This window comes from Lytechinus pictus, chromosome 4 (assembly GCF_037042905.1).
Source record: "Lytechinus pictus isolate F3 Inbred chromosome 4, Lp3.0, whole genome shotgun sequence".
NCBI classification, from domain to species: Eukaryota; Metazoa; Echinodermata; class Echinoidea; order Temnopleuroida; family Toxopneustidae; genus Lytechinus; species Lytechinus pictus.
In genome coordinates, this window is record NC_087248.1 from 16,055,836 (window position 1) to 16,083,240 (window position 27,405).

Here is a 27,405-nt window from a genome sequence, read left to right on the forward strand (position 1 = left end):
TCGATGCATTCATAACATTTAATCAGTCAGATAGACAAAGAGAAATAGAGTAGGCAGTCCACAAATACATATCATAATCATCATGATAATAAAGCAATACCAACTGACAGGTACAAGTAAATGCCATCAGAAAAATCATGAAAATAGGAGGGGGATAAATTGTAATGGTGCAAATTTATTACCAATTTATAGTCTGGAGGTACATCTGTATGTGTGCATTACCTTATTGTACATCTCATAGAACCGAGGGAAAAAGTTTATGATAATTTATAATGCATACTTCTAGTGTGATTACACTTATGTAATCATATAGAGGTTAGTTGATATTGCATACAGTTATTAAAAAAAAAACTTAATACAGCCATTTGAAATTCCTTCTCTTATCCCCCAAAGTTTTAAATGAAATCCAGAAAACATAACAAAAGCATACTTGCCAAAATAAGACTCAACAAGATATAAGAAAATTTGAACAAGCAATAAATATGAATTTTGAGGTAATACTTTACATTTTACTTTTTGAAATTTGTGGAAGTCATACAAATGCACAATGACCAGTATTCATGAAACAAAAACAAAGCAAACAAAATATAATGTTAACATTGAATATCATTGCTAATCCAAAACTAGAGACTAGATTTAAAAAAAGATTTCTGAAAAACAATACATATTATTAGTGCATGTTTGTATAATCAAACATTATTCTTTAAGGAGTTATTTCCATGTTTTCATTCACAGTTCAATCAATTTGATCATAGTAACATAAAAAGGATACATGATGATTAGAAATCACCTATTTAATAATGATAGCATAGAATCAAATAGATCATGAAACATCTGAAAAAAAAAATTATATATGTAAATGCTCACAATGACCATGCTGTCATTTTATGATCTATTCCATAAGATGCAAGAGGAAAGATATGGAGAGACAACAACACAAAGAAAAATAGCTCTGTAATATATTGTAGTGACTGAACACAAAACAGTAACATTTGTGATATATGCAGTGGATAATTCTTCATGGGCCCTGTTACACAAAGCTTAGGGATTGATTCTAAGGGCAATTTTACACTTGATTGCATTGATCATTGTGTACAATCAATCATACAAATCAACAATACGATCAAAGGTTAAGTTTTGTGATACAGTCCCTGTTGGTGCAACAAAACATGCCTTCAGACATAGAAAAAATATGAAACATAATTACTGCTTGAACAGAGATATAAATTTTCTGAGATAAGAGAATGCACTATGTACAATGTCAATGTATATACAGTGTATATATCATCTTCATAATCGAATGCTGGATACTTGTAGAGCTGGGCTTGTTTTACATACTTAATAAACAACGGTCACAACTGCACTTCTTCTTTTTGTAGGCCTTACTTGGATACTTTGAATAATTTGTACATGTCTACAGCATTGTATATCAAAAAGACAAATACTAATTTGGTTTGCATATTTATTGAACAGATATGGTCCTTGGCGGATATTGAAACCGATTTTTATTGTGGACATATTTGGACATGGAAGGGAAAACTTCTAATGCTCTGGACCCTGTCTTACAAAGAGTTATGATTGATCCGATCAACCACAACTATGGAAAGCCAGCAACGTCAACATCTATAATGCATGTTTTTTTATTCAAAATATTTTCTAGATGTGATGTAAAATCATACATTCATTGTTTTCTTGAAAATTCAGTGTGCTTCTTTTTGTTTACAAAGGACAACATGTAAATTTCCTGGAGAAAAAATGATGACATTGTTGGATTTCCATAAAGTTTAAGATGATCTGATCAATCGTAACTCTTTGTAAGGCGGGACCCTGATGCCTATTCCCTTTAATATCTGATTTTATATGACAATAATTTCAAATATAATCTTTAAACATTTCATCTGTATTTTTCATTATATCATTTCTGGATGAATCTTTCATGGGATTCGTCTCTGTTTTATGAAATCAAAAGTTTGTTTCGCAGTTCAGGTTGAAACCGTGCGAATGTGAATATAATTTTATCAACTATAAAATTCTTGATTCATCAAGTGAAGTAGATTTCATCTATTAATTATCTAGTGTTTCACTTCAAGCATGTTGTGCTCGTGGTCCCTTAGAATATAATTCATGCCTAGTTCCCAAACAAGACTTGAAACCCCTTTACAAGCCCACTGCCATGTCTCTCAAAAAATCACAGGCCCAGCTCTATAAGCATTATGACCTTAGAAATCTTTAGAGTAGGAAGATCCCACATAATATAAACAGGATAAAAAGATTTGATTTCACAAAAAAAAAACCTCATAAATAATGCACTTTCATTCAGATGCACCTACACAACAATGATTACATATATGTTAAATCACTAAAATCAAGCAAACAAGTAGCAAGTATGATAATCTCTACCAAACAAAATAATGACAACATTACTCCCCCTGATTGAGAGATAAGGATAAAAAAATCCTTTAACTTTACCTACAAAATCTTTAGCTTAAAATTACAACTATTTCTCTGGAATTTGACTTTTAGGAGTAGAAATATTTTGGAAGCAACCTTGCATGCATAATTCTCATAAATGAGTTACCATCTTATCGATACTATCAATAAATTTATTCAGTGTAGAGACATAGTAACAATAACTTAAATTCTTAATTACTGAAAAACAAAAATGAACAATAAAGTGATATATAATCCATTGAAATATTGAAATACAAGAAGAATTAACAAAGGAAAACAAAAAGAGGAAAAATGAGTGACACAAATCTAGTGCAATCACGAGAACAAAGTGTTCCATTCAAATCATCAATTAAACAAGGTATTAGCAACTCCATTTTGGTATAAAAAACAAAATGTGAATCAATCACTAACTTATTGGACTTTTTAAAGAAAGCTCAATAAAATGCTGCACATAAATAGATTTTCTTTTTTACCTTTTCACTCTTCATTTTCCACATTATGTTCCAAAAATTGAAGCAATAGTTAAAATTTACTTAATAATCAAATTTCAAATGATCCTTGGCTGAAGTGTATGGGACATTGAACCATATGAAGAATGAACAACATGTGTATGGTTGTTCATCTTTCATAAATATTTGATAGAGAACCTATTTACTGTGAATCGTAAGCACATCTTATGACTTGAAATAAACGCTATCTTGTCGGGGGAGACAGAGAGGTGAAAATGTTATTCATAACAATCTTCGGCCAAAATGAGGGCATTTTAGTTCTTGTTCAGCAAGAATCCGAAGTTCAAAAAAATTCATTCATAATAGCTTTTAAAACCAATAGGTAATTTGACATCCTTTGACCGACATTAAACCGTCTCTCTAGTGCGGACATAGTAAAAATTATGCACTGGCCCCAATCCTCAACAAACATGTAACAGTGCAATCTTACAACTGATTCAGGTAATAATTTTGTTTGGCAAATTTGAATAGCATTTTTGGTCACAAGAGAAAAGCTCTCAACTAAGTAATGTACAGTCCTATGTAAAAATATGTTATACAAAAGAATTTATGTGTAGCAGTCTTTAAAAAATGTGGAGCAAATTGCAATGCGATACTAGGAAAATTATTCCCTGTGATTATACATCCTCATCAGTTTGGAGTGCATTTATATCAGGGAAACCTAAGGTGGCATCTTGGAGGCCAATTTGAAAGAAAAGTTACCATGGTAACAGGGCTCAGCAGCCAATCAACATCAAGGCTTCCATGGTGGTTATCACAACGGCAAGGTTGACATGATCAAAGTCTTTATGAAGTAATTAACCCTTTTTAGTTCGGAGAGAATTCAAGTCAGGAAGAATAATAGAGCATAATAGAACATTTTGGAGACTAATTTCGTAAAGACTTACCATCGTGGTTACAACCATAGTAACAGAACTCGGCAGCCAATCAAAATCATGGCTTCCTGGGAAGTTACCAATATAGCACGGTTACCATGGCTCCATTGTAAAACAGCCTCATAGCTGAATAGGGGTACTACCATGAATAAATAAATGTATCAAATCCACTCAAAACCATAACGGTACATCTTTATGAAACAGTTCTAGGAATAATACACTATCTTTAGTTCAGAGAGAATCCAAATCAGTCAGAATGCAAGGTCGCTTCTTGGGGCCAATTTCAGAAAAGACTTACCATTATGGTAAATACCATGGTGAGAAAGCTAGGCATCAATCAAAACTCAAGATTTCCTGGTAGTTACCAAAATGGCTATGTTACCATGGCTCCATTGTAAAACAGTCTAGCAGCTAAATAGAGCTACTACCATGAATAAATAAATGAATAAAATCTAATCAAATCCGTAATAGTACGTCTTTATGAAAATGACCCCAGGGGCCCGTTGCAGAAAGAGTTGCAATCAATCGCAACTCTAAAAATCATGCACAACTTGATTTTCAACCAATCAACAGCGCGCATTTGAGACTTGCGATTGATTTATTGACTTGCGTTTAAACGCAACTCTTTCTGCAACGGACCCCAGGAGTGATAATAAACCTTTCATTTGGAGAGGATTACAATCAGGAAGAATGCAATGCGGCACTTCAGGACTGATCATAAAAACCATGTTGAGAGTTCCTTGAGTCTATTCGTCATCGCTTTCTTCATCGTCCGTGGTGTAATCAGAGACGGCGCTGTCCTCCGCTTCGTCCTCCTTCTCGTCATCAGTGATATCCCATTGAGGATGGTGGTCTTCAATCTTCTTAGCTTCCTTCACATCGACCTAGCGGAAAATGAGGCAGAGGGATTGTTTTTTTAAATATAAAATTCTAATTGTGGTAATTCTACAAAATCAAACAAAATGACCAACAATAAAGAGTCAGAGAAAATGGTTTCTTTAAAGGGGAATCCAACCCAAATAAAAACTTGTTTTTATAAGGAAAAGAAAAATCAGACAAGTTGATAGGTGAAAGTTTGAACAATATTGGACAAACAACAAGAAAGTTATGAATTTTTAAAAGTTGTAAATATTGGTAATCACTATACTCACGGAGACTTCAAATTGGCCGCATATGTGATGTCATAGTGATGTAAGGCAAGGACTACTCTTCCATGTACTCCAATACATATGGCTAAAATGTCATTTTTCCCAAAAGTTTTATTTCAAATTATATTTTTCTTTCATGAGGACATAAAATAATATACTACCTGGGTTATATTTAAATTACTGTCCCAGGGGAATGGGTACTTAGGAGAAAACCACAAATCCCTCATAATAAAGTACATGGCCTATTGGAAAGTTGTCCTTGCCCCTTGTCATAATTTACTTACCCAGTTGCCAATTTGAGATCTACATTGTATTAGTGATCTCAATTCTAAAGCAGCTATTACTTTCTTATTGCTTGTCTGATTTTTTCAAACTTTCACCATTCTGTTTAATTTATTTTTCTCCTTCCCAACACAACATTTTATGGCCAAGGCTGGATTCCCCTTTAATTATGAAATTCTAGTTGTAGTGACTTTAAGGGAATCCAACAAAATGACTACCACATATTTGTAAGTGTAAATATGTATTATTAGCAGCAATAATGATATATGACCACCAATAATAATAATTATCAAAAGATTGTCCAGTAAATCTGCTTGGGATTCAACTGTACAAAGAGGCCCGAAAAATAAACAAAGTATCATCAAAAGCCAGGCAATTCCCTCATTGGAGAAATTACACACCATGTACTATATATTACAGGAGAAAAAGAAAAAACAATGTAGCAGTGATCATGACTAATAGTTGCTTCTAACACTGGTGATCCCTGTAACTAGCTAACATAAATGACAAAATTCAGTAATCAAAGGGTTAAAGCTCAAGTCCACCCCAGGAAAATGTTGATTTCAATAAAAAGGGAATAATCAAACTAGCATAACGCTGAAAATTTCATCAAAATTGGGTGTAAAATAAGAAAGTTATGACATTTTAAAGTTTCACTTATTGTTCACAAAAGAGTGATATGCACAACTCAGTGACATGCAAATGAGGCAGACGATGATGTCCCTCTCTCACTATTTCTTTTGTTTTTTATTGTTTGAATTATACAATATTTCATTTTTTTAGAGATTTGACAATAAGGACCAACTTTACTGAACCATACAGGATTAAACAATGCTAATTCCACATGTCCCGGGAGGATTTAATCGTTGTTTCACTTGACAATGAGAAAATTAGAATATTTCACATTTCATATAATAAAATTCAAAAGAAATAGTGAGTGGATGTCATCAGTCTCCTCATTTGCATACTGACCAGGATGTGCATATAACTGTTTTGTGAAATTAAGCGAAACTTTAAAAGGTCATAACTTTCTTATTTTACATCCAATTTTGATGAACTTTTTATTGTTATGCTTGTTGGATTTTTCTTTTTTTATTCAAATCAACATTTTGTGGGGGTGAACTTGTCCTTTAATCCACTGTTTTTTTTTTAAATTGGCCTACCTTGATTGATTTTATGAAATCTAGGTCCAAGTAGGAGTCAGAACGAACACACAGAGAGAACTGGTAGTTACCCTTGGACGGGGCTCGAAATTGCAGTTGAACCTATCAATGCAAGACAGACGAAAATCAAACGGGTTACAAGTGATTAGACAACTCACACAAATATGCTTAAATTTTCAATATTCAATATTCGATGTTCAATATTTGACCAATTTTATGCTGCATGCATTTTTAATTTTCCATTGCACTGCCCGATAAGCTGAAGAATCACCCGATTCCAAACATTTTCAACACCAGAATATGCAAAAATCTATACATCATCGAAGTCAAACAGGGGAGCGTTTCATTGACATTTTTGTCCGACAAGTTGTCAGAGCTGACAACTTTCCTTCATTTTGATTGGCTGAGGATTGTTACTATGGTAACTGTCAGATAAAATGTCTGACAAGTCCTTTCATGAAACACTCCCTAGATTAAAGTGGTCGTCAGAGGTTCGAAGTAGGCAGCGTCACCTGCCTTTTCAACTTAGTCATATTGGGGATAATAAATATCGAGGAAAAACATAAAATGGAAAGACAACAAGACACAATTAAGGAGAATCGGACAAAAGTGAATCAGAGGTAACTGGATATAAGACAAAGAATGAGATTATAAAAAAGAGACAGGAAAATGTAAGAAAAAAGATAAATGCAAGAAAAACAAGGTGGTTCATGAACGAGTCTCGCCTGATTTCGTGATCAATAAACTATGCAATATGATTTTTTGACGCCTAGATGACCTTTGACCTAATGATTCTCATGAACACATGTGTGGTATTACCCAATGAGCAAGGTGAAGAAAACTCTAACAGTTTTAAAACAGACCAACAGACTAACAAACCAACAGGAAAAGGTGTTACTAATTCTCTGCCAAACTTTATTCAGGGGAGACAAAAAGAAGAAAAGAGACAGGAAAATGCAAGTGAACGAGAAATGCAACTAGACACAGAAAATAAAAAGACACGAGATATATTCACCTCTTTCTTATCTTTGAGATCATAGACCATTGCGGTTGATGTAATGAGCTTGTGTGATTTCCTATCGGCTATATACACCCACCACCACTCGTGCTTCACCTCGGGGAAATAAGGCGAATGAACTTCATGAGATTCTTTAGTGATGCCTTCTAGGACTTTCTCTTTCCTCGTCAAGGTTGATTGGAGTTCATCCCACTCCTCCTCATCTTCCCCTGCATCCTCCACTCCTTCTTCATCACTGAAAAATAATCATCAGGTCAAAAATAATATGAAAAAAAAAAAAAAAATCTTCATCATCATGCTCATCATGATGGTGATGATCATGATCATAATAATTGCTGATAAAGCGCTTGAGTGCTGTAGAATAATGCAGCAATTGCTCCGACTATCAAGAGAAGCTTCTGTGGTTCACGGAATAGAATCTTGCCAGGGCCCCTTTTTCCACATCTGGGTTGAGTGTAGCACAATGTGAATAAATATGGTTAATATTGTGAGCTTGATTTTAAAAAACATCAAAGTCAAGTTAAAATATGTACATGGATAGCTATATATTTATTTCTTAAAATCTCTGAAACCAACAAAAAATTGAAATAAAATTCTTCAGAAAGGCCACATAGAATTTGTGTATTTATTTATTGACATTTGATTTCATTAAGAAGGATGGCAATCTATAGAACAGCCAATTACACTACCAATGTGGAATTGCACATTAACCTATGTCTTGTCAAGAAAAAAAGAAAAGCATATCAAAGTGCATTTCATAAAGTGTCATGTCAGCAATCATCACTAATAAATGTTAAAAGCTACTGAAATCCCCGTGTCTGATTGGCTGAGAGCAAATCTGCGACTGAAAACCCACATTATTGATAACCTCCCTTGGTTTAACTTACCTAGCTGAGTTTTGGCTAATCTCCTCATCACTATCAACACCACTGCCATTCTCATCATCCTGGTCCACCTAAACAACAATGTAAGATGAGAAACAGAAGCATATAAAATATCCCTAGGCAGTTTTAATGTGACACGATATCCTATAATAAAAACAGACTGAAACTGGCTTGCCTCTGCTTACCCAGGGCTCCCTAACATAAAGCCGAGCGATTTATCCTGGGGTTGATTTTTACAACTGATCATATCCAATACAATCAAATGTCGAAATCAGCTCAATGATCTACACTAAGGCTACAGGGCCCAGGGGATGATTTCATGGAAGTTGTCTGCAATGACAAGCTGTCCTTATCCGACATTTACCATGGTAACAGACGGACACCTGGGGGGCGTTTCATGAAAGGACTTGTCGGACATTTTATCCAACAGTTACCATGGGAACAGTGCCTCTCGACCAATCAAAATCAGGGCAAGATGTCAGATCTGACAACTTGTCGGATAAAAATATTGATGAAACGCTCCCCAGTACTTCTCACTCAATCATAAACAAGGAAAGTTGTCTGATGTGACATCTTGTCAAATGAAAATGTTAAATGAATTAACTTCCTAGTTCATTAGTTCAAATAAGTAAGATAAAAGTTTCAGACACTCACGAGGAGGAATAGTTAAAGGACAAGTCCACCCCAACAAGAAATTTATTTGATTAAAAAGAAAAAAATCCAACAAGCATAACAATGAAAATTTCATCAAAATCGGATGTAAAATAAGAAAGTTATGACATTTTAAAGTTTTACTTAATTTCACAAAACATTATATGCACATCCTGGTTGGTATACAAATGAGGAGACTGATGACGTCATCCACTCACTATTTCTTTTTTATTTTATTATATGAAATATTCTAATTTTCTCCTCATTGTCAAGTGAAACAGTGATCAATTCCTCCCTGAACATGTGATATTAACATTGCTTAATACTATATGATTCAGTCAAGTCAGTCCCTATGGTCATATCTGTAAAAATGAAATATTGCATAATACAAACAATAAAAAACAAAAGGAATAGTGACTCATTTGCATGTCACTGAGTTGTGCATATCACTGTTTTGTGAAAAATAAGCGAAACTTTAAAATGCCATAACTTTCTTATTTTACATCCGATTTTGATGAAATTTTCAGTGTTTTGCTAGTTTGATTTTTCTCTATTTATTCATATCAACGTTTTGCTGGGGTGGACTTGACCTTTAAAGATAATCAACACATCAAATAAGAACTAAATAAGCAAGAACTGGTATACTCACAGGTATGACTTCTAGATTATCATCATTAGTGCTGGTTTTAGATGGGGTGCTGTTAGCTGTAAGAGTGGCAGGCTTTGTGGCAGGTTTCTTTTGTTGTTGAGGTTGTTGCTTCTTGGGTTTTGGTTTGTTACCTCCTCCACCCCCTTTTCCTTTCTTCTTTTTCTGCTGCTTCTCCCATACCTTTGGCTTGTTTTTGTTAACAGATGGAGAATCCTGTCAACAGCAACGACAAAAATATTAATTGATTAATTATGATAACTTTAATGATAGCCATTAGAAAACCTTTGGCACAAACTGGAAGGTAGATATATATAATGCTGATTGTATATCCAATACAAGGTTATATTAAATACATCCTATATTACATGTAACTATCAACAGCAACAACAAAAATATTAATTAATTATGATAACTTTAATGATAGCCATTAGACAACCTTTGGCATAAACTGGAAGGTAGATATATATAATGCTGATTGTATATCCAATTAAATACATCCTATATTACATGTAACTGACATGTTGATTATACATATCTTGACCAACTTTAAGGAGCTGGGCACCATTGTATGTTCTACAGATAAATGAAGCAACTGAAATGATCATCTTCATTTTTCTTCACAGAAATTGTGATTGTGAAAATAACCATTATCTGTTTACTAGCTTGCTGATTTGGTTGATTTTGAAATCTTTGTTTCTTGCAATCTAATAAGTTGATTGCAAAATGTTCAGTAATAAATGTTAAAGGGGAATCCAGCCTTGGCCATAAAATGTTGTGTTGGGAAGGAGAAAAATAATTTAAACAGAATGGTGATAGTTTGAAAGAAATCGGACAAGCAATAAGAAAGTTATAGCTGCTTTAAAATTGAGATCACTAATACAATGTAGATTTCAAATTGGCAACTGGGTAAGTAAATTATGACAAGGGGCAAGGACAACTTTCCAATAGGCCATGTACTTTATTATCAGGGATTTGTGGTTTTCTCCTAAGTACCCATTCCCCTTGGGCAGTAATCTAAATATAATCCAGGTAGTATATTGTTTTATGTCCTCATGAACGAAAAATATAACTTGAAATAAAACCTTTGGAAAAAATGACATTTTAGCCATAATATGTATTGGAGTACATGGAAGAGTAGTCCTTGCCTTATATCACTATGACATCCCATATGCGGCCAATTTGAAGTCTCCATGGGTATAGTGATTACCAATATTTACAACTTTTAAAAATTCATAACTTTCTTGTTGTTTGTCCAATATTGTTCAAACTTTCACCTATCAACTTGTCTGATTTTTCTTTTTCTTATAAAAACAAGTTTTTATTTGGGTTGGATACTCCTTTAATCAGGGAGTAGCCTAGATAGGTATATTGGCATTTTGCTCCTCTCTCACATCCCATTCATTACCCTTTATTTTGTTATTTTTTCAAAATTTTACAATATACATTTTTTTACTTTATTCAATTTTTATGAAGTCATTTGATTGATTTGATCTCTATGTACTGTATCTTGTTTATTAGAAATGTGAAAATAAATTATTTTGATCTAATTTTTTTTAAATCATCAACATCATCATCATCATAATCATCACAATAGAGTTACATCTTTTTTCTACATATAACTAGCGTGAGTACCATAAAAACAAACAAACAAACAAACAAGCAAAAACAAACAATCAAACAGGAAAGCATTTCTACAGCCTGCATACATTAAATGGAGAGGTTAGAGAACTACGATTCTTTCTCAGAATCCACTCACCTTTTCTTCTGTTTTTAAATCTTCCGTGTCACCTCCCGCTTCTAACGCGAGGTTACTACTGCCTATATCACCATCTGATTGTAACTGTACAAGAAATTATAGAAAATATTGTCTTGGAATGATATTTAAATACAGGATGGTGTGTAGATGATTAATATGCCGGGGCGAACAGCCGAGCATTCTTAATCTCGAACCCTAGCAACTGACCAGTCGCTGAAAACAATGAAGTTAGCGACCCGTACAGCAGCGCGGCGTTTTGGCATGCCTACAATGCATAATACACAAACATCTCATTCATACTTTGTGCTGAATGTCGTGATGATTGAGTTTACCCATTTCGTTATCTGGAAGTTTACGAATCTTCCTGAAATTTTCAGTGCTGTTTCTGACATTATTTCATTGTGTTTCTTATACTTTGTTTTCATCGCACTAAGGTCAGTGCCGTCATTAAGCGGATGTGACGTCACTCCGCCCACGCCTCAATCAAAATATACAGGCGTGGAGGGTTCCATACTGAGTAAAATTAGAATGAAATTATGAATTTCAGTGTCACATCCAGAAATTAACATTCATCAATTAAGAAAAAAGAAGAAGAAAGCAATTAAGCAAATCATTACAATGTTTTCAAATGATTTCAAATGTTGTCAAATATCTACAAATTTCTGTAATAATCATTACTGCTCTTATCACAATACTGGTACTTACTGTAAACGTATCTCTTCTGAGTGTTACTGTAGCAGTGACAAAGGCTCCGGCTGTTATAGTTGCCTTGTCATCATCATCAACAACTGCGAATGACCATAGATATTTTGAATATATCTTAAAATGTCAAATTTCATGAAAAGGATATTATGCTACATGACTAGTATCCTACACAAATAAGGTAAAGACTCATTTTGCTAGTCCATCGTTTCACATGGCTAAAAGACATGTCAATCCTGGTCACACAGTCTACATATATGCACCTGTACAACTAAAGGGAGTTCTGTTTTGGGTATTAAACACAACATAATTTTCAATGTGGGGTGTTGTTAAGACAGGGGTTATAACAAATGAGACATAACACTCATCTCATTAAGTCATGGAATTTCACCGAAAATCATGAGTGACATAAAGATTAACATGAGAGCTATTAAATATACATTAAGTCATTCTTTCATTCCAATTGTCCTTTTGTTTTTAAAAGAAGATGAGCTTTAGTACAATGACAAGATTTGTAAATGGAGGTAATTAAATCCTTTTGTACCTTCTAATTTGAGGTCTGCATCTATGAGTGGTAGACTAGCACAGACATTGAGTACATCTTGGTACTGCCTTTCATCTAGGTGACGAAGAATATACCTGCAAAATATGATAGGATTGAAATAGAAATGGGACGAGGGGTTTGAATTCGTCCCATACCGAACGCAACATGCTCTGATCCCCCAAAGGCGTGCCCTGACAGAAACTCATTTCGTCATTCAGGACTAAACTAAAGCAAATAAAAAACTTCTAAATTATGCAATGAAAAATTAACATGGATGCAGCGTGGTCCTGTGATGGCATGGTGATAGCGAAAATCAAAGCTACCAATGGAAAAACAACAAACAGAGTGATACTTTGCCTTACAGACTTAGATGCAACAAAACTCAGTTTTGTTACGGCCCCATCTAACTGACTTTCCCTTCTGCATACATATTTCCTGATATCTCACACAAAACTGTTAAGAATATCAAAAATTAAGATATTCTCTTATAGTTATTATTAATTCTTTTGTTTGCTTGTAATTACCTATATTTATTGTAATTTTTCCCATCTTAAGTTATCCTATTATTTGATAGTTTACATTCATGTTAGCTACTTCATATGCCTCCAGGAAGATCAGCATGAATGTTTTATACCCAAATGATATGGTTCAAATAGCACCAGATGAGTTTCTGAGTGCAAGGGGTTTAATAACATCTCATTTGAATTGCCTATCTTTGTTTAAAAACTTTGATGAAGTCAAATCTACAACCTTAAACATTGGGCTCGATATTGCCACTCTAAGTGAAACGCATCTGAATACAGCCATAAATGACGCTGGAATCCAAATCCCTGGCTATGTTGTTCTGAGATCAGGTCTCACAACATATTTTTTTTTTTTTTTTTTTGGGGGGGGGAGGTGTTTTAGTGTATATAGGAATCACTTTCCTTATGTTAGAAGAGACAATTTGATGGAAAACTCCTCCCTTGGGATTATTGTAATAGATTTGCAATGAGCCAATCAGAAGTCTTTAATGATAGTGTGTTGGTATCGCCCGCTTAACTCTAATGCAGAATCGTTTGCAGCATTTGAAAATGTCATGAGCAATATCAACAATTTAAAAACCAATTATATTGTACTCAGACATGAATTGGAATTGGGATATGCTTACTAAAGGGATGTAAATCATGGCAGACAAAGAAATGGTTAAATATAATAGAATCTTTCAATTGTAGACACTTCTTACAAAACTGACGAGGGTTTTTTCTTCTTCTGCTCACGATGTAGATCTTATTTTAACAAACTATGAACCAAAATGTTTAAGAAGTGATGTTATTGAGTTATCTATGTCTGATCACTACAGTACATGTTCTAAAGTGTGTTTGTTAGATCTCCTTCGGAAGCTACGAGTGTACAGGAGTATAAATCTTGTAGAAATTTTAATAAATTTGACGAGCTTGGATTTTCAGATTGATATGAGTAATACATCATGGGACTCTTTTCAAAGTTCTTTTCAAAGTTACTAATCTGCAAGCAGCTTACAAACGTTTTGTATCTTTGTTGTTTAATAAATGCCTTTTCACATCACCAATACCGGAATATTTTGGGAATATTACTGATGCACTTTGGTAGGTTATTTTCAACCCCTCCCCCAATTCATACACATGTACACCTCAGTGTACTGCACTATTGTGGTATTTGTACTGAGTGGTACATGAGCAGTGTTGAGTAAAATTGTTATAACCTACATAGCAAATGCTTGTCATCTCCCTGAAAGCAAAGCCTCATTAAACTACTAGTACGTTAGAAAGGAAATGATTGCGTAATAATTAAACGATTGTGCCCATATTTTTCATTCGAAATGCAGCTGCAAAACAGTCACCAAATAAGCATTAAAAAAGGAGGAAGCAAAACAGTGGCAAATTTACAGACCCCTGTTGATATATGCCATTGAAAAGACTACATCCACAAAATAGCATTTGTAGATTTTTCTGCCTAGATCTGGAGTATATTAACATGATTGTGTGATGGTATTCTCATATGTAATTAAGGACAGAGTAGAGAAAACCTACAGTTTTAGTGCACACTCCTATAGAATGCAAGGATTTACTTTATGAATTACAAATGTAACGCATTGAAATTAGTTAATACTTATTTGATTTCTTTCTATTCTCTTTCTCTTTTTTCTCTAATTTATTTTCCTCCTCCTCTGTTTTTTTATGGGAGGGGGTGGGGGATGATTAAGGGAAACTCACCTTTTGTCACTGTCTTTAAGCTTGATGAACTGTGATATACTCTTGACATTTCTCTGAAATTGAAAACAAAATATGAATTTCAGCAAGTTCAAAATAAAATGAATAAGAAAAAAAAAACAATTCCATTTCATTCTTCTCACACCATTTAATCTTGGCACCTTTCATTCTTTGTATCAAAAACAAAACATCAACACCTCTTCTCACTCTCCCAAACTCTCAAGAAAATCCATATCTTGGGGTCCATTATTCAACTGCATGTGATTCAGAAATTGTTTCATATAATCAAGAGTAGTTTTACACACCAATGGAATATGACAAACCAAATCAACTTCACAATCACTTTTCTTATTAATAGGTTACATACAGGAAACACAATGATGTAATTCACCATTTATACTATCAACACCTATTGTTAGAAAGAAATATTTTAAGCCATAATTTGAATTATATTACAAAACTAGGCCCACTTTTTCAAAGCATAATACATTTTGGCACTTCGTATTTCTTTTTTTGTGAAACCTTACCCTTTTTGACTGGCACAGTCTAAGTGTCTCTTCTGTGAAGTGTGGAAGCTGCATAAGTGGACTCTTATCCCATGTAGATTGGACAATCATAGGACTGAGCTTCATTATATGTTCTATCGTTTCAAGACGCGGCTCTTTAGAAGCTAAAACAACAATAAAAAAGAATAAATGAATGAGAATACATTCGCTTTAACCAGTGTGATTATTCTTGTATCAACTAGGTCTGTTTCAATGATATCTCGTGTAGACTGAAAAATCATTGGACTCAGCTTCATTATGTTCTATCGTTTCAAGCCTCGGCTCTTTGAAAGCTATAACCACAATAAAAATTAAATGAATGAGAATATGTATTTTATGTAACCAGTGCCATGGCTCTTTTATTTAATGTGTTTGTTACAATGTTATCTGGTACAATCACCAGACACCGTCGTCTTATGAATGAATTGTATGTGGACAATGATCCTGTTTAACCTTTGCTATTTGTGATTGATTACATACCTTCATGTCACAAAGCACATGAACCATGCTTTCCATGGTTATATCACATTGCCCCTTTACACAAAATGTAGTCATTATTGTTTAGGCTGATTTTTCCCCAGGTAATAATTGATCAATATGTGTGATCATATCAGATGCATAATCACTTGATAAGCTTTGTGTGATAGGATCCTTGGCTTTGTGAAAATACACCTTAATTTCAAATAAGCACCAAATGCATTCCTATGGAAAGCATTATAAAAGCTAATTTAGGATGGATAGAAGCAAGGGAAAATAGCCTCAGTATAGATCTCCCTTGGTGGGTGTTTCATAAAGCCGTTCGTAAGTTACGAGTGATTCTACGAAAGGCTGGTGATCCTTTCTTGAGGCGAATTATGCACACCAAATTGGTGTGGATTTAGCTCCTAAGAAAGAATCACCAGCCATTCGTAAAGTCACTTGTACCTGACAAACAGCTTTATGAAACACCCTCCAGATCTCGTTGAATAAATGCACAATGGTGGGTGGGCAAATAAACTTGCATTAACGTTAGTTTCATGAAAAACGACCTCACTTTCTCAACCGGAAAGAAGTAGGGACAGTATTTAGAACTTACGATTTCCTTTGTTTATTTTGTGCCAGAAAATAAGCTGTGCTGCTGTGTTGACCATCTCTTGAATAAGCTGAGGGCATTTCTTCACGACAAAAAGACGATCTAAACACAAATGGAGAAATTAACAACAATCATATGATGAAAATGTGTATAATGCTGATGAAAACGAATTGGCTTACATTACTCTTGATAGATTAAATCAGTAATTGTAATATCAGAAATAATAAAGAACAAGGAAGGATAGTTAATATTTCAGGGTCTTGTGATTAAAAACAAACAATCAATGGAAGATCTACAAGAGGTTTATTGCAAGAAAGGTATTGTGAGGTCAAGAATAGTTAAAAAATGAAAGCAATACTTTTTTATTATATGTCTTATTAGCTAAAATCAATCCATGCTACATCTACAAGCAGGTAACCAAAGACAAAAAAGTAAGTAGGAAAAAAAACCCACACCAATTCTTCGGGGTCTTGTGTATTTAAATTGATAAATAAAATATGTACAGGGGTGTGAGTGGTAGCAAATAAAGATCTGAACAAAGCTGAAGAGTGTTGAGAAAGTCTGAAATAGAAAGAGCTTTTATGCTTTTTCTACAGAAGAAAGCCCAAAATAAGCTGAAATAAAGCTGAAAAAAAAATCTCAAATCAGCTAAAAATCTGAACTCTCACACCCCTGTATTTAAGATATATGAAATCAGACCATTTCCTGGTTTGATAGAGATCGCAATGTACATGTAACCCCACTACTCTTATCAAAACAGCGTCCGCTTCAACTTGACCTCTCTTCCCAGGCAATGTAGCATTGTAAGTACAGCTAGCCGGAATCTGCCTCTAATGAGAATCATTAACAGTTCACTGTAGAAATGTGTGTTCCATGAACATTTGAAAATACTCATTCTGCCTTCACCTCACCTACATACAGAGTTACATGTAGGGGGTAGATCGATAAAAGCAGAGAAATACAGAAGGTGCATTTACAATAAGACTTTTAAAATGTTCATAAATGAAGCCTAAATGAACCGACATCCAGCATTTTAGGGGGTACATAAAAAAAATGGTGAAAACTATACAGTAGGTGCATTTACAATAAGCATTTTATAATGCTCATTCTGCGTTCACAAAGGAAGCCTCAACGCACCCAATGATACTCACCTACATCCAGAGTTTTAGGAGGTAGATCCGATCTAGCAAGGTGAGCGTATATCAATGTCCTGACCTTGACACTGTAAGGAAAACAGAATGGACGCTCCTTGTTCTTCAGACCGATATCATTGGAAAACTCCCTCACAAGCTGAAAAGGAAATAGACAGAAAGAAAATTTCTAGATTTAATGGAGACTATAAAAATACAAAATAAATTATGTTCCATATGAACATCTAATCCATGCAGAGGCAAAACATCTAAACATCATTCCAACGACCGTTATAAAAAATAAATGTTTTCCTATTTGCCAACCGTTTGACCAGAAGGAGGAACCGTCCCCAAAAGTTATTTAAATTTCAAATTTTACAACTTTACATCCATGAAATGCCCATCAATATCCAAATTTCCTTTAAGTTGTTTTGATTTAGTTGGAAACTATCAAGAAAATGAAGAATATTCCTTCTTTCTTCTATCTGGCAGATTATTTTCAGTTTCACATTCAATCTACCAAACATGATAGTCTACATGTGGGACTACAATTTTGTACATACTGTAACGGATGAAATCTCAAATAATCAATGTTGCCAATTTGAGGAATAAAAGCTGATCAAAAAGGGCTTTAATTCATTGTCCCCAGTGATTAACAGGTTCCTTTCTCCAGTTTAAGCAAAATAGATAAAAGCAATAAGGGAGCATCAAAGTGAATCAAACTAAAAAAAAAAGGAGATTGGCACATATTACTCACCGGAGGGAGCTCTTCGTTATCGCTTGGTCTGTTAACGACCTGACTGTTATGACTCTTCTCAAACTCAAATGATCCAGAAAGAATCATCAAGGCACCTGTAATAGGTCAACATGGAAACACTTGTTAACTTTAATACCAATTATACATTTGGGTATGTTCACTTTAACAAGGCATCTCATTACCTTTTCATTGCTTGCCCTTTTTCAATTCATTTTTAAAAAACTCTATTATTGTTATAACTATTTGCCAACTCCAATTCAATTATGAATTTGTTTGTACATTTAATTACTTTTTATGAATTGGAAATGAATTATGATTTGAATTTTCATTCCATTCATTCCAAGACATTCTCCAAGCATGTATGAAATACAATGGGAAAGTGTCACTGAGTGTTATCAACTAAAAGCGGCATTTTCAATTTCTAAGAAGTTACCCACTGTATGGACTGTTTCAAAACAGTAAGGGCAACCATATTGCACTTCAAATTTTCATTGATAAAGCTATAAAACAATCTCTCAAGTATTTAAAACTATAAATTGCAAAAGTGGAGAGACGCATTTGTACATAAATGCCTTGCCAAAGTATGCAAGTGTTGTGGTGAGATTTGAACCTCTGACCTTGGGGTTAAAAGTCAGGAGACTTATCCACTGAGCAGCATCATCTCTCGTACAATTGATTATATATTTTTATGTTACAGGGCCTAGCACCATGTTACAACACCACCAATAAACAACTTTAAATCAATCCTCAAAACACATCTATTTAATTAATAACAAGCATTTTAAGAGTCATAAGAAGTGCAGTAGAATATATACTTTAGTGAATAGTTTCTACACTCAATGGCCTGTATTCTGAACTCTAGTTTAAAGTTGTGCTTTAACTATGGAGAGCCAATTGGGGTGCAAATCCCTAACAGTACACATTCCATTCATTAACTCATATGACACCCAAATTGTTCATAATTGTCTGGGAATGATAACTGAAGTATTTTTCTTCATTATGAAAGCAAAAGGAATTACAATAGTAAACAAAAGAAATATACAATATAAAGAGAATGTTTGAATTTTGGCTCCCCATAATTTTAGCAGAGTTATACCGTGGTCTAAGTTAAACCTGACTTCAGAATATGGGCCTATGAATTCATATATTATTATCATTATTATTACTCACGTTTGAGGTTCATACAGGGGGTCTTGTAAAGAAAGTGCATGAATAGCTGTGTGGTGTCTATGAGGATCTCAACTGCAGTATAACGGATGGAGCGGTACCACCATGTACCCTGATAAGAAAACACAAACAATCAAGTTATAATCAAGTGAACTCAATATTCTTATAATTCTTACTGGTACATTAATTCATACAGATGTAACCATCAATCTCAAAACCTGTAAAAGTTGCCCCAAAATGACTTTTTTTTAATTGAGTTAAATAAGCATATCCAAAGTCTCAAAATGATATATAGCTTGATATACATGAACAGCATGTCAAATTTGATTAACAATTACCCACAAAATGTATTTGATTTAATGAAGAATAATTTCACTTTTTTTTTTCAGTGAGAGCTTCAAAGAATAAGGAGAAAATGTGATTTGAAGTTTGGGTTCAATCAAGCATGGAACATGCACTGTGCAAATTGGGTTATATTTCCAGCAGTCAAAAATAAAAATGATAAAATGTTGTCAAAGTAACCCTGTTCATATCTGATGTTTGGTTCAACTTTGTAAATTCAAATTATGACAAAATATCATAATGTAGTAACTCTTACAGCAAATTTTCATTTTTTTTCAATTTTTGGAATCCATATTACTATTTTAGCTAAGTACAGAAAACCTGGCCTGCTGAATTAAAGTTCTTTTCGTGGAGAATGGTTACATATAACCGATTCCATCAACCTAGACACTTTTCGGCCAACTTCTCTACCTTATGAGAAAAATATATCAATCACAACCTATTGTTTTCTTTTTCTTCAGTTTGCACTACAGGCCGATAATTTTTTTTCCTATTTCAGAGGGATGGAGTGTAAAGTGTAACTGGAGAATGCCTGATAAAAGCAAAATCGAACTCGTTGCTAGTGTAGATAATCACCAACATAAATGGAGCTGGGTCTTTGGCACCTGAGGGAAAACCAGCAATGTTGTTGCTTTATTGGTGATATTCAAAGTCATATCTAGTTCTTGGATATAAAAAAATAATTTGTGCACATTTACATTCATTTTTAATAGCGGGGGGGGGGGGGGGGGGAGGGGGGAAATAGGTAAAAATCTACTTGAAAGGATTGCTGTCCAAATGTGGTATCACAACATGAAACCTTCTTCCATCAATAATGGTTAGGTCTACTTGAAAGGATTGCTGTCCAAATGTGGTATCACAACATGAAACCTTCTTCCATCAATAGTGGTTAGGTCTACTGATTGGTTATATCTGGGCTTAAAAGCCATCGAAGGCCATGCCTGTGGATGTCTTTTAGATTGGCCTTGGAGAATTGCTGAGCCCTTCTTTTATCCATTTATGTTGAAATATACAATGGGCCCTTTTTAAAGGAGATCTTGCCCTAAAAATATTGAAATTTAAGGCTTGTTATATATACTCACCACAGCAATAGGCAAGAAGACCATGAATGCTAATCCATATGCAGCTAACACCTAGAAATAATAATATACAGTATTTATATTGCGCACATATCCACCTTGTTAGGTGCTCAAGGCGCGCTCCTATATTACCCGGCTAAGCTAGGCGTTCGCAGCGCACACAGCTTCTTGAGGAATTACTTCCTACCGGTACCCATTTACCTCACCTGGGTTGAGTGCAGCACAAAATCAAAGGCAAAACTGTAAAGATAATTATCTTAAAGGCTGAAAAAAACCCAACTTCTATTACATGATTCCTACCCACAATATCATACAATAGAAGTAAAAAAGAGCAAATTACAAATACCTCTGAATCTATTTTTTGCAACAGTGCACATGGAATATTTGTTGAAACCATAGGGTTAAAACCCTAATGGATTTGGAGAAGGAAACAATCAGTTTAAAAAAATTCAAACTGCAATTCATTTCTGATGTCACTGGATTTCTTTCCTCATTGAAATCAAAATAATGATACACCTGTACCTCATCAAAATTGCTTGTCCTTAACACAAGACTTAATAATTTTGGGAAGGATTAAAAAAAAAAAAAAAATCTAAAATTGAAGGACAAACGATATATCTAGAATCAATGAAGGAAAATGAAACATAATTTCAAAAAGATAATAAGTTTACCATGTTTAACCATAATTTCTGCTTCACCTTGCCAAAAAATTATCCCAATATTGACAAATTGTTAGGTATTCAATATCTGTAAGTCTCGACTTACCCATACAGAGTTATTCTGATCCACAATCCATGCTGGCAATGCAATACCAAACGTTGTGGCTGAATCAAAGACATAAAATAGACTAAATAAATATGTACAATCAAACCCATAATAACCCTAACCAGACAGAGCTTTTTTTGGGGGTGTTAGCAGGCCGGGGGGGGGGGGGGGGGGGGAGTGAATCAATCCCCCTTGAAATATTGGCAGCTGATCGTGCCAGCACCAAGAAAATTGGCATGATAGTAGTATGCTATGCAACTTACAAGGCTGTATGGATAATATTTCTGAAAATTAGATTTTATTTTATTTGAATTAATTATGCTAATTTATGCAATAGCATACAACTAATGCACATAAGCGCGTGCATGCAGGGCCAAATAATGAACGATGTGCGAGAAGAGCCAATGAATATACCGCTCCGAGGTCCGCAGGACTGAGTGCGGTATATCCATTTGGCAAGTCGAGCACAGAGTTCATTATTTAGGTCCTCTATGCACAAGAATGCGAGCATTGTTTGTTTTATACAACTCCCTCCTTCCCCATGTTACAGAGTTGCCCCGAATGCTATATTTGATCTAAATTCTAGATATTTCTAGATAATTCCAGACTTCGCATTATCCTGCACTCTGACGTCAGAGTGCAGGATAGTACTTTTGGAATGTATCAGAGTGCAGGATAGTGCATTTTGGATGCAATAGTGCGATTCGCTGAATATCATGTGATCCAATTTGGACCAATCAGATTACAGAACATTCTTGGGAGTTGTATAATATAATCTTTATATTGCCTGTAACATTGATATCTCCACATCCATGATATATTCATATTTTATCATCTTCATTTCACATTCATGTATAATTGAATTGTTTTAACTTCTGTGTATCACTCTGTACATGTATATCAATTTCCATATTACATTGCACACATTTGTTCTGAATACAACAATCTCTTAGAGGTTCTTCACAAAGAAAACTTTTTTTCCTGAAGAGCATTTTTCACAAAGGTTTTGTCAGTGTTTCAAAACTACTGGAAATCCTTGCATCTGATTGGCTGAGAGCAAATTAGACATTGAAAATCACTGATAAAATGCTTCATGAAATGCTCCCCCGATGTCTCCTGAATTACCTTGTCTACCATCCGGGCTGCCATACTCTTCCCAGTTTCTTCTTGATTCTTCATCCGTTAACCTGCATAAAACACAATCACATTTACAGCAAAATTTAGAGAAGTCTGTTAACCTACATAAATCACTATCAGACTGGCAAAATTTGGAAAAGTTACACATTGTATATATAGAGTACCAAAGTGATGTCACAATTTTTTTTATGCATTTCAGCGTTTTTTATACCATATTTTGGTAGAGCATGATGAAAACCATCCAAAACCCTAATTTAGTGAGAATCGGTCAATGAATACATTGACTTCAATGGGGTTAATTATGTATTCATGAAGTCATATTTCAGGGACCCAGTGAGAATCGGTCAATGAATACATTGACTTCAATGGGGTTAATTATGTATTCATGAAGTCATATTTCAGGCCCCCACTGACCGATTCTCATCGAATTTGGGTTGTGGGGGGTTTTCATCATGCTCTACCAAAATATGGTATAAAAACACTGAAAAATGCAAAAATTGATGACATCACACTACGGTACTCTATTGAATATTTAATATGAAGATTACCTACATGTAGATACAATGTTTGATTGATGTGTGCCTACATTACATGAATATCATCATCATCATCATCATCATCGTCATCATCATCATCATCATCTTCGTCATCCTCCTCCTATCACCATAACCATGAGCAGTCATCAAATAAAATGTTGTCTATATACATGTACATGTTGGAAGGAGTGATAATGGCTATAATTCTCAAAGGGCAAATCTCAAAAGGTACGCCAACTACCAAAAGATACCGAAATTGGGGCATTGGATCGACTGCTTACAAATTTGCGATGAACTTTTGCACTTGATATTGATAGTAAGCTTTAATGAACCAGGACCCAGACGTGGGTAAAGTCCAATTTTTTTTACTTACGCAGCGTGAGCTTTAGCAATCTTCATGAACATGGAAGCATCACCGCCCTCTTTGTCAGGATGGTGTAACTTGCTAAGTTTACGGTATTGACGCTTGATCTCCGCCTCTGTTGCTCCCTAAATCAATTGAAACAAGAGGGAGAAATGTGTGTTTTCATTCTTTGTCCTTTTTAAAAGGCCACTGATTAGATCTCTAATGCCTAACACAAAGTAAATTATCAACATACCATTTTGCAAGTATTTAGTTTTGACTGAAACATTCAAGATAATTCATCATTCATTACATTATTGAAAATGTACCAAACTTACATAAGTATCTTACTAGGGTTGATCTTAACTAAATTTCCATTCATTTCTAACCTCCTTTGGGGGAACTAAAAACTAGAGAAAAATAATTCAAATAAAAAAGAGCTAATAATCCGGTGATGTCACACCAGCATGTGATCAAGGTCAGTTCAACATTTTAAGTCTTAATAATAGGGACAGTGATTTTCCATTTACTAGTAAATCAAAAAAGAGAATCCTTTTTTTCCTGAAAATTAAAGAGAGAGGGGGGGGGGGGGGGGGGACAATGTGTGGACTTTCATAATTGACTGTCATCCCCATATACACTGTATGATTGCATAAAAATCATTGCATTGGAATTCATCCATATCAACTCACCCTGTCTACTTGTAAAATTTCAAATGGATCATATTCAATATGGTCCCTTTCTACCTGGGAGGCTTTCAATGCTAATAGAATAAAGATGACCCATGCCACAAACAAAAATAGCCACCTGATAAAAAGAGAGAGGAAGAAGATAGCAAAAAAACAAAGACAATCTTGAGTGCAATGTCAGTAAGTATACTTATTAAAAAAATATTGTAAAGCTAATGGAATCAAAACAGCAATACTTTACTCTGATTTTCTTTTTTTTTCTTCTAAATTCAATAAACACAAAGAACATTTCATGAACATGTATGGAATGTGTATCATAATAAAGACAAGCTAAAATATCATTGTTCCATTATTACATTCATTCACTTTATTCATTCATTTATTATATGTTATATATTGTTCTTTGTATACCAACAGCCGGAATATGATTTTTGTGCCAATGTAATTTTTATTTTTTGAGCATGACAATAAATTTTGAATATCTGAATATATATCTGAATATACTTTCTCTTCCAACTTTGATATGCCATTTTGAGGGAGCCTAACTGTTTTTACATAGAGCTTTATAATTCATTCATAATTAAAACTAAAGTATAAAAAGAATCAGTATAAAACACTGTCTTTCATAAGCAAATGAGTGCAAAAGATAAACATAGTATTGAACATGAAAATTCAGATACAGACAGTTCTGTAACTGCAAGAAAAAAATACCAGTAAGTAAATATGTTCACATTTGAAAGAGATAAAAATTCAATCTGATCACAGGATAAATAAGATACATGGACTCTGAAAAAAACCACTATAGCCATTATTGTTAAAGGTCAAGTCCACCCCTGGAAAATTGTTAATTTGAATCAATAGAGAAAAATCAAACAAGCATAACACCGGAAATATCATCAAAATCGGATGTAAAATAAGAAAGTTATGATATTTTTAATTTTCACTTATTTTTAACAATATATGCACAATTCAGTGACATGCAAATGAGAGTTGATGATGTCCCTCACTGTCTCTTTTGTTTTGTTATTGTTTGAATCATACAATCTTTAAATATCTACAGATTTGACAATAGTGACCAACTTGACTCAACCATAAACTGTTAAAATACATGTACAGTAATTCCACATTTTTTGGGAGGAATAAATTTTGGTTTCATTGACAATGAGAAAATCAGAATTTCTCATATTTTACATAATAAAATACAAAAGAAATAGTGAGTGGGTGACGTCAACAGTCGGCTCATTTGCATACAGACTAGGATGTGCATATATTAAATAACTATTTTGTGAAATTAAGCAAAACTTAAAAAATGTCATAACTTTCTTATTTTATATCCGATTTTGATGAAATTTTCAGTGTTATGCTTCTTGGAATTTTCTCCTTTTATTCAAATCAACTTTTTGTTAGGGTGGTGGACTTGTCCTTTAAGAGTATTCACAAACAGCATTAATGGAAGGTGAGTGATTCATACCTGACAAAGTTTTTGACAGTGCTTGAAGTGGTAGGGGCTTTGATCTGGGCCCTTTTAGATTCACACGGGTCACAGTGACACGCTTTCCGGACCTTCTCTGGGTCATCTGTGGTGAGCAAGAATAAAAACACAATAAATGAGAATATTTCATTTTTGTAGTCTTTTAAACTTTCATTTCATACAAATATCTCAATTTTTCTCTCCTCTAGAACTTTGACAAATATTTGTCCACAAAACAAGGTCAACCTATTAAGACGAGATCCATGTACATGTATAATTTCAAGCACATCGCACACTCATGGAATGTTCAGATCGTGATACCTACCAAACACTTTCACCTTGATCAAAATCTACTTTATTTTCATGTTGAGCAATATGTGTCAAGTTCCGAATCTTGCTGCTTCCTTGACTTTTTCTTTGCTCATTACGATTTTTAGAATCTAAAACTAAGTTTGGCAGATCTGAAAAAAGTAAATTAATGTGACTGTGTAAAGAGCGCTTATTTCATGAATTTTGGACGCCCAGCCATGTCATGACTAGCAAAGTCAACTAGGGTCCACAATTCATCTTTTACTAGAAAATGATTTTCAGTTTCTAACACTCACACTAGTGCGAGGTTAACTAACCTCGCACTATGAACATGATTACACAGTGGATTTTTGAGAAGTCGGTAAACATTGCTTCATAACAGAAGTAATGTTTGCCGAAACTCAGTGGCCCGAATTCACAAAGGTGGTTTTGAAAACCCACGGTTGAGTCCATGGTTTATGCAGATTTCCTGTATAAATTATGTTTAATTTAGCGCGCATTGGGTGCGTGTATAAAAAATGTCCAATGCTGATGCGCGCTTTTGTCACAGTGCGCCAAATGGAGGCCTGTTGCTGTGGTTATCCACGCTATGTTATTCATGAGTCCACTCTTCAAACAGTGGACTCATGAATAAAATAGTGTATCTAACCTAACAGGCATCAATTTGGCGCAATGTGACAAAAGCGCATCAGCATTGGACATTTTTTATACACGCGCCTGATACGTAGTAGGGCAATTCCACATGGGAGAGGGTAAAAACAGTACATTTCAAAATTAATGATATGGATCTGAATGTGAGTGTCCTTTTTACACAAAACCTTATAGGAACTGAAAACCTTTTTCAAATATCTATTACGATTTTTGCTGAACGATCTTTTGAATTTGATGGCCATTTTCAATTAGAGAACATATATTTTACATTATTTGGGATAAATTTGATAACTCAAAAAATGTTTTACATGTTCGGTTCAAAATCATCTAATTTTATGTGTGAAGGTGTAATAATTACCAGAAGCAAATGAAAAGTTTTTCCTATGAACTAAATCCTTACTTGGATTTGATATAATTCTGAATTCTCTGATTTCATGTGACTTACTAAAGACTTAACATTTTTTAATAATATCATTTCTAATTCTGCTGTAACTCTGGTAACAGAATTACATGGTAACGGAATTACCATTATCATATCTTTGAGGGGGT

At 34.2% G+C, this 27,405-nt stretch overlaps 1 protein-coding gene across 1 annotated transcript; it reads right to left on the bottom strand.

The window, feature by feature from the left end:
* On the bottom strand, positions 1 to 26,712 carry LOC129258936 (translocation protein SEC63 homolog). Its single transcript, XM_054897183.2, has 20 exons — positions 25,897 to 26,712; positions 24,429 to 24,543; positions 23,767 to 23,882; positions 22,846 to 22,907; positions 21,721 to 21,779; positions 20,959 to 21,009; positions 19,538 to 19,646; positions 18,368 to 18,462; positions 17,632 to 17,770; positions 16,484 to 16,582; positions 15,391 to 15,533; positions 14,867 to 14,919; positions 12,633 to 12,727; positions 12,092 to 12,174; positions 11,387 to 11,470; positions 9,631 to 9,843; positions 8,334 to 8,401; positions 7,444 to 7,681; positions 6,429 to 6,530; positions 1 to 4,719 (listed from the first exon to the last, which is right to left on the bottom strand). The coding sequence occupies exons 3-20, from the start codon at positions 23,796 to 23,798 to the stop codon at positions 4,582 to 4,584; spliced, it is 1,863 nt and encodes a 620-aa protein (XP_054753158.2). The 5' UTR covers positions 23,799 to 23,882; positions 24,429 to 24,543; positions 25,897 to 26,712; the 3' UTR covers positions 1 to 4,581.
* Positions 26,713 to 27,405: the final 693 nt, after the last annotated feature.

Coding starts and splice junctions, on each gene's coding strand:
- LOC129258936 (XM_054897183.2), bottom strand. CDS start 23,798: ATGTTCATGAAGATTGCTAAAGCTCACGCTGC. Junction 19,647..20,958: donor TCTTCTTGCCTATTGCTGTG/GTGAGTATATAT, acceptor TTTTCTTATCAG/GGTACATGGTGGTACCGCTC. Junction 12,175..12,632: donor TGCAGACCTCAAATTAGAAG/GTACAAAAGGAT, acceptor GGTCATTCGCAG/TTGTTGATGATGATGACAAG.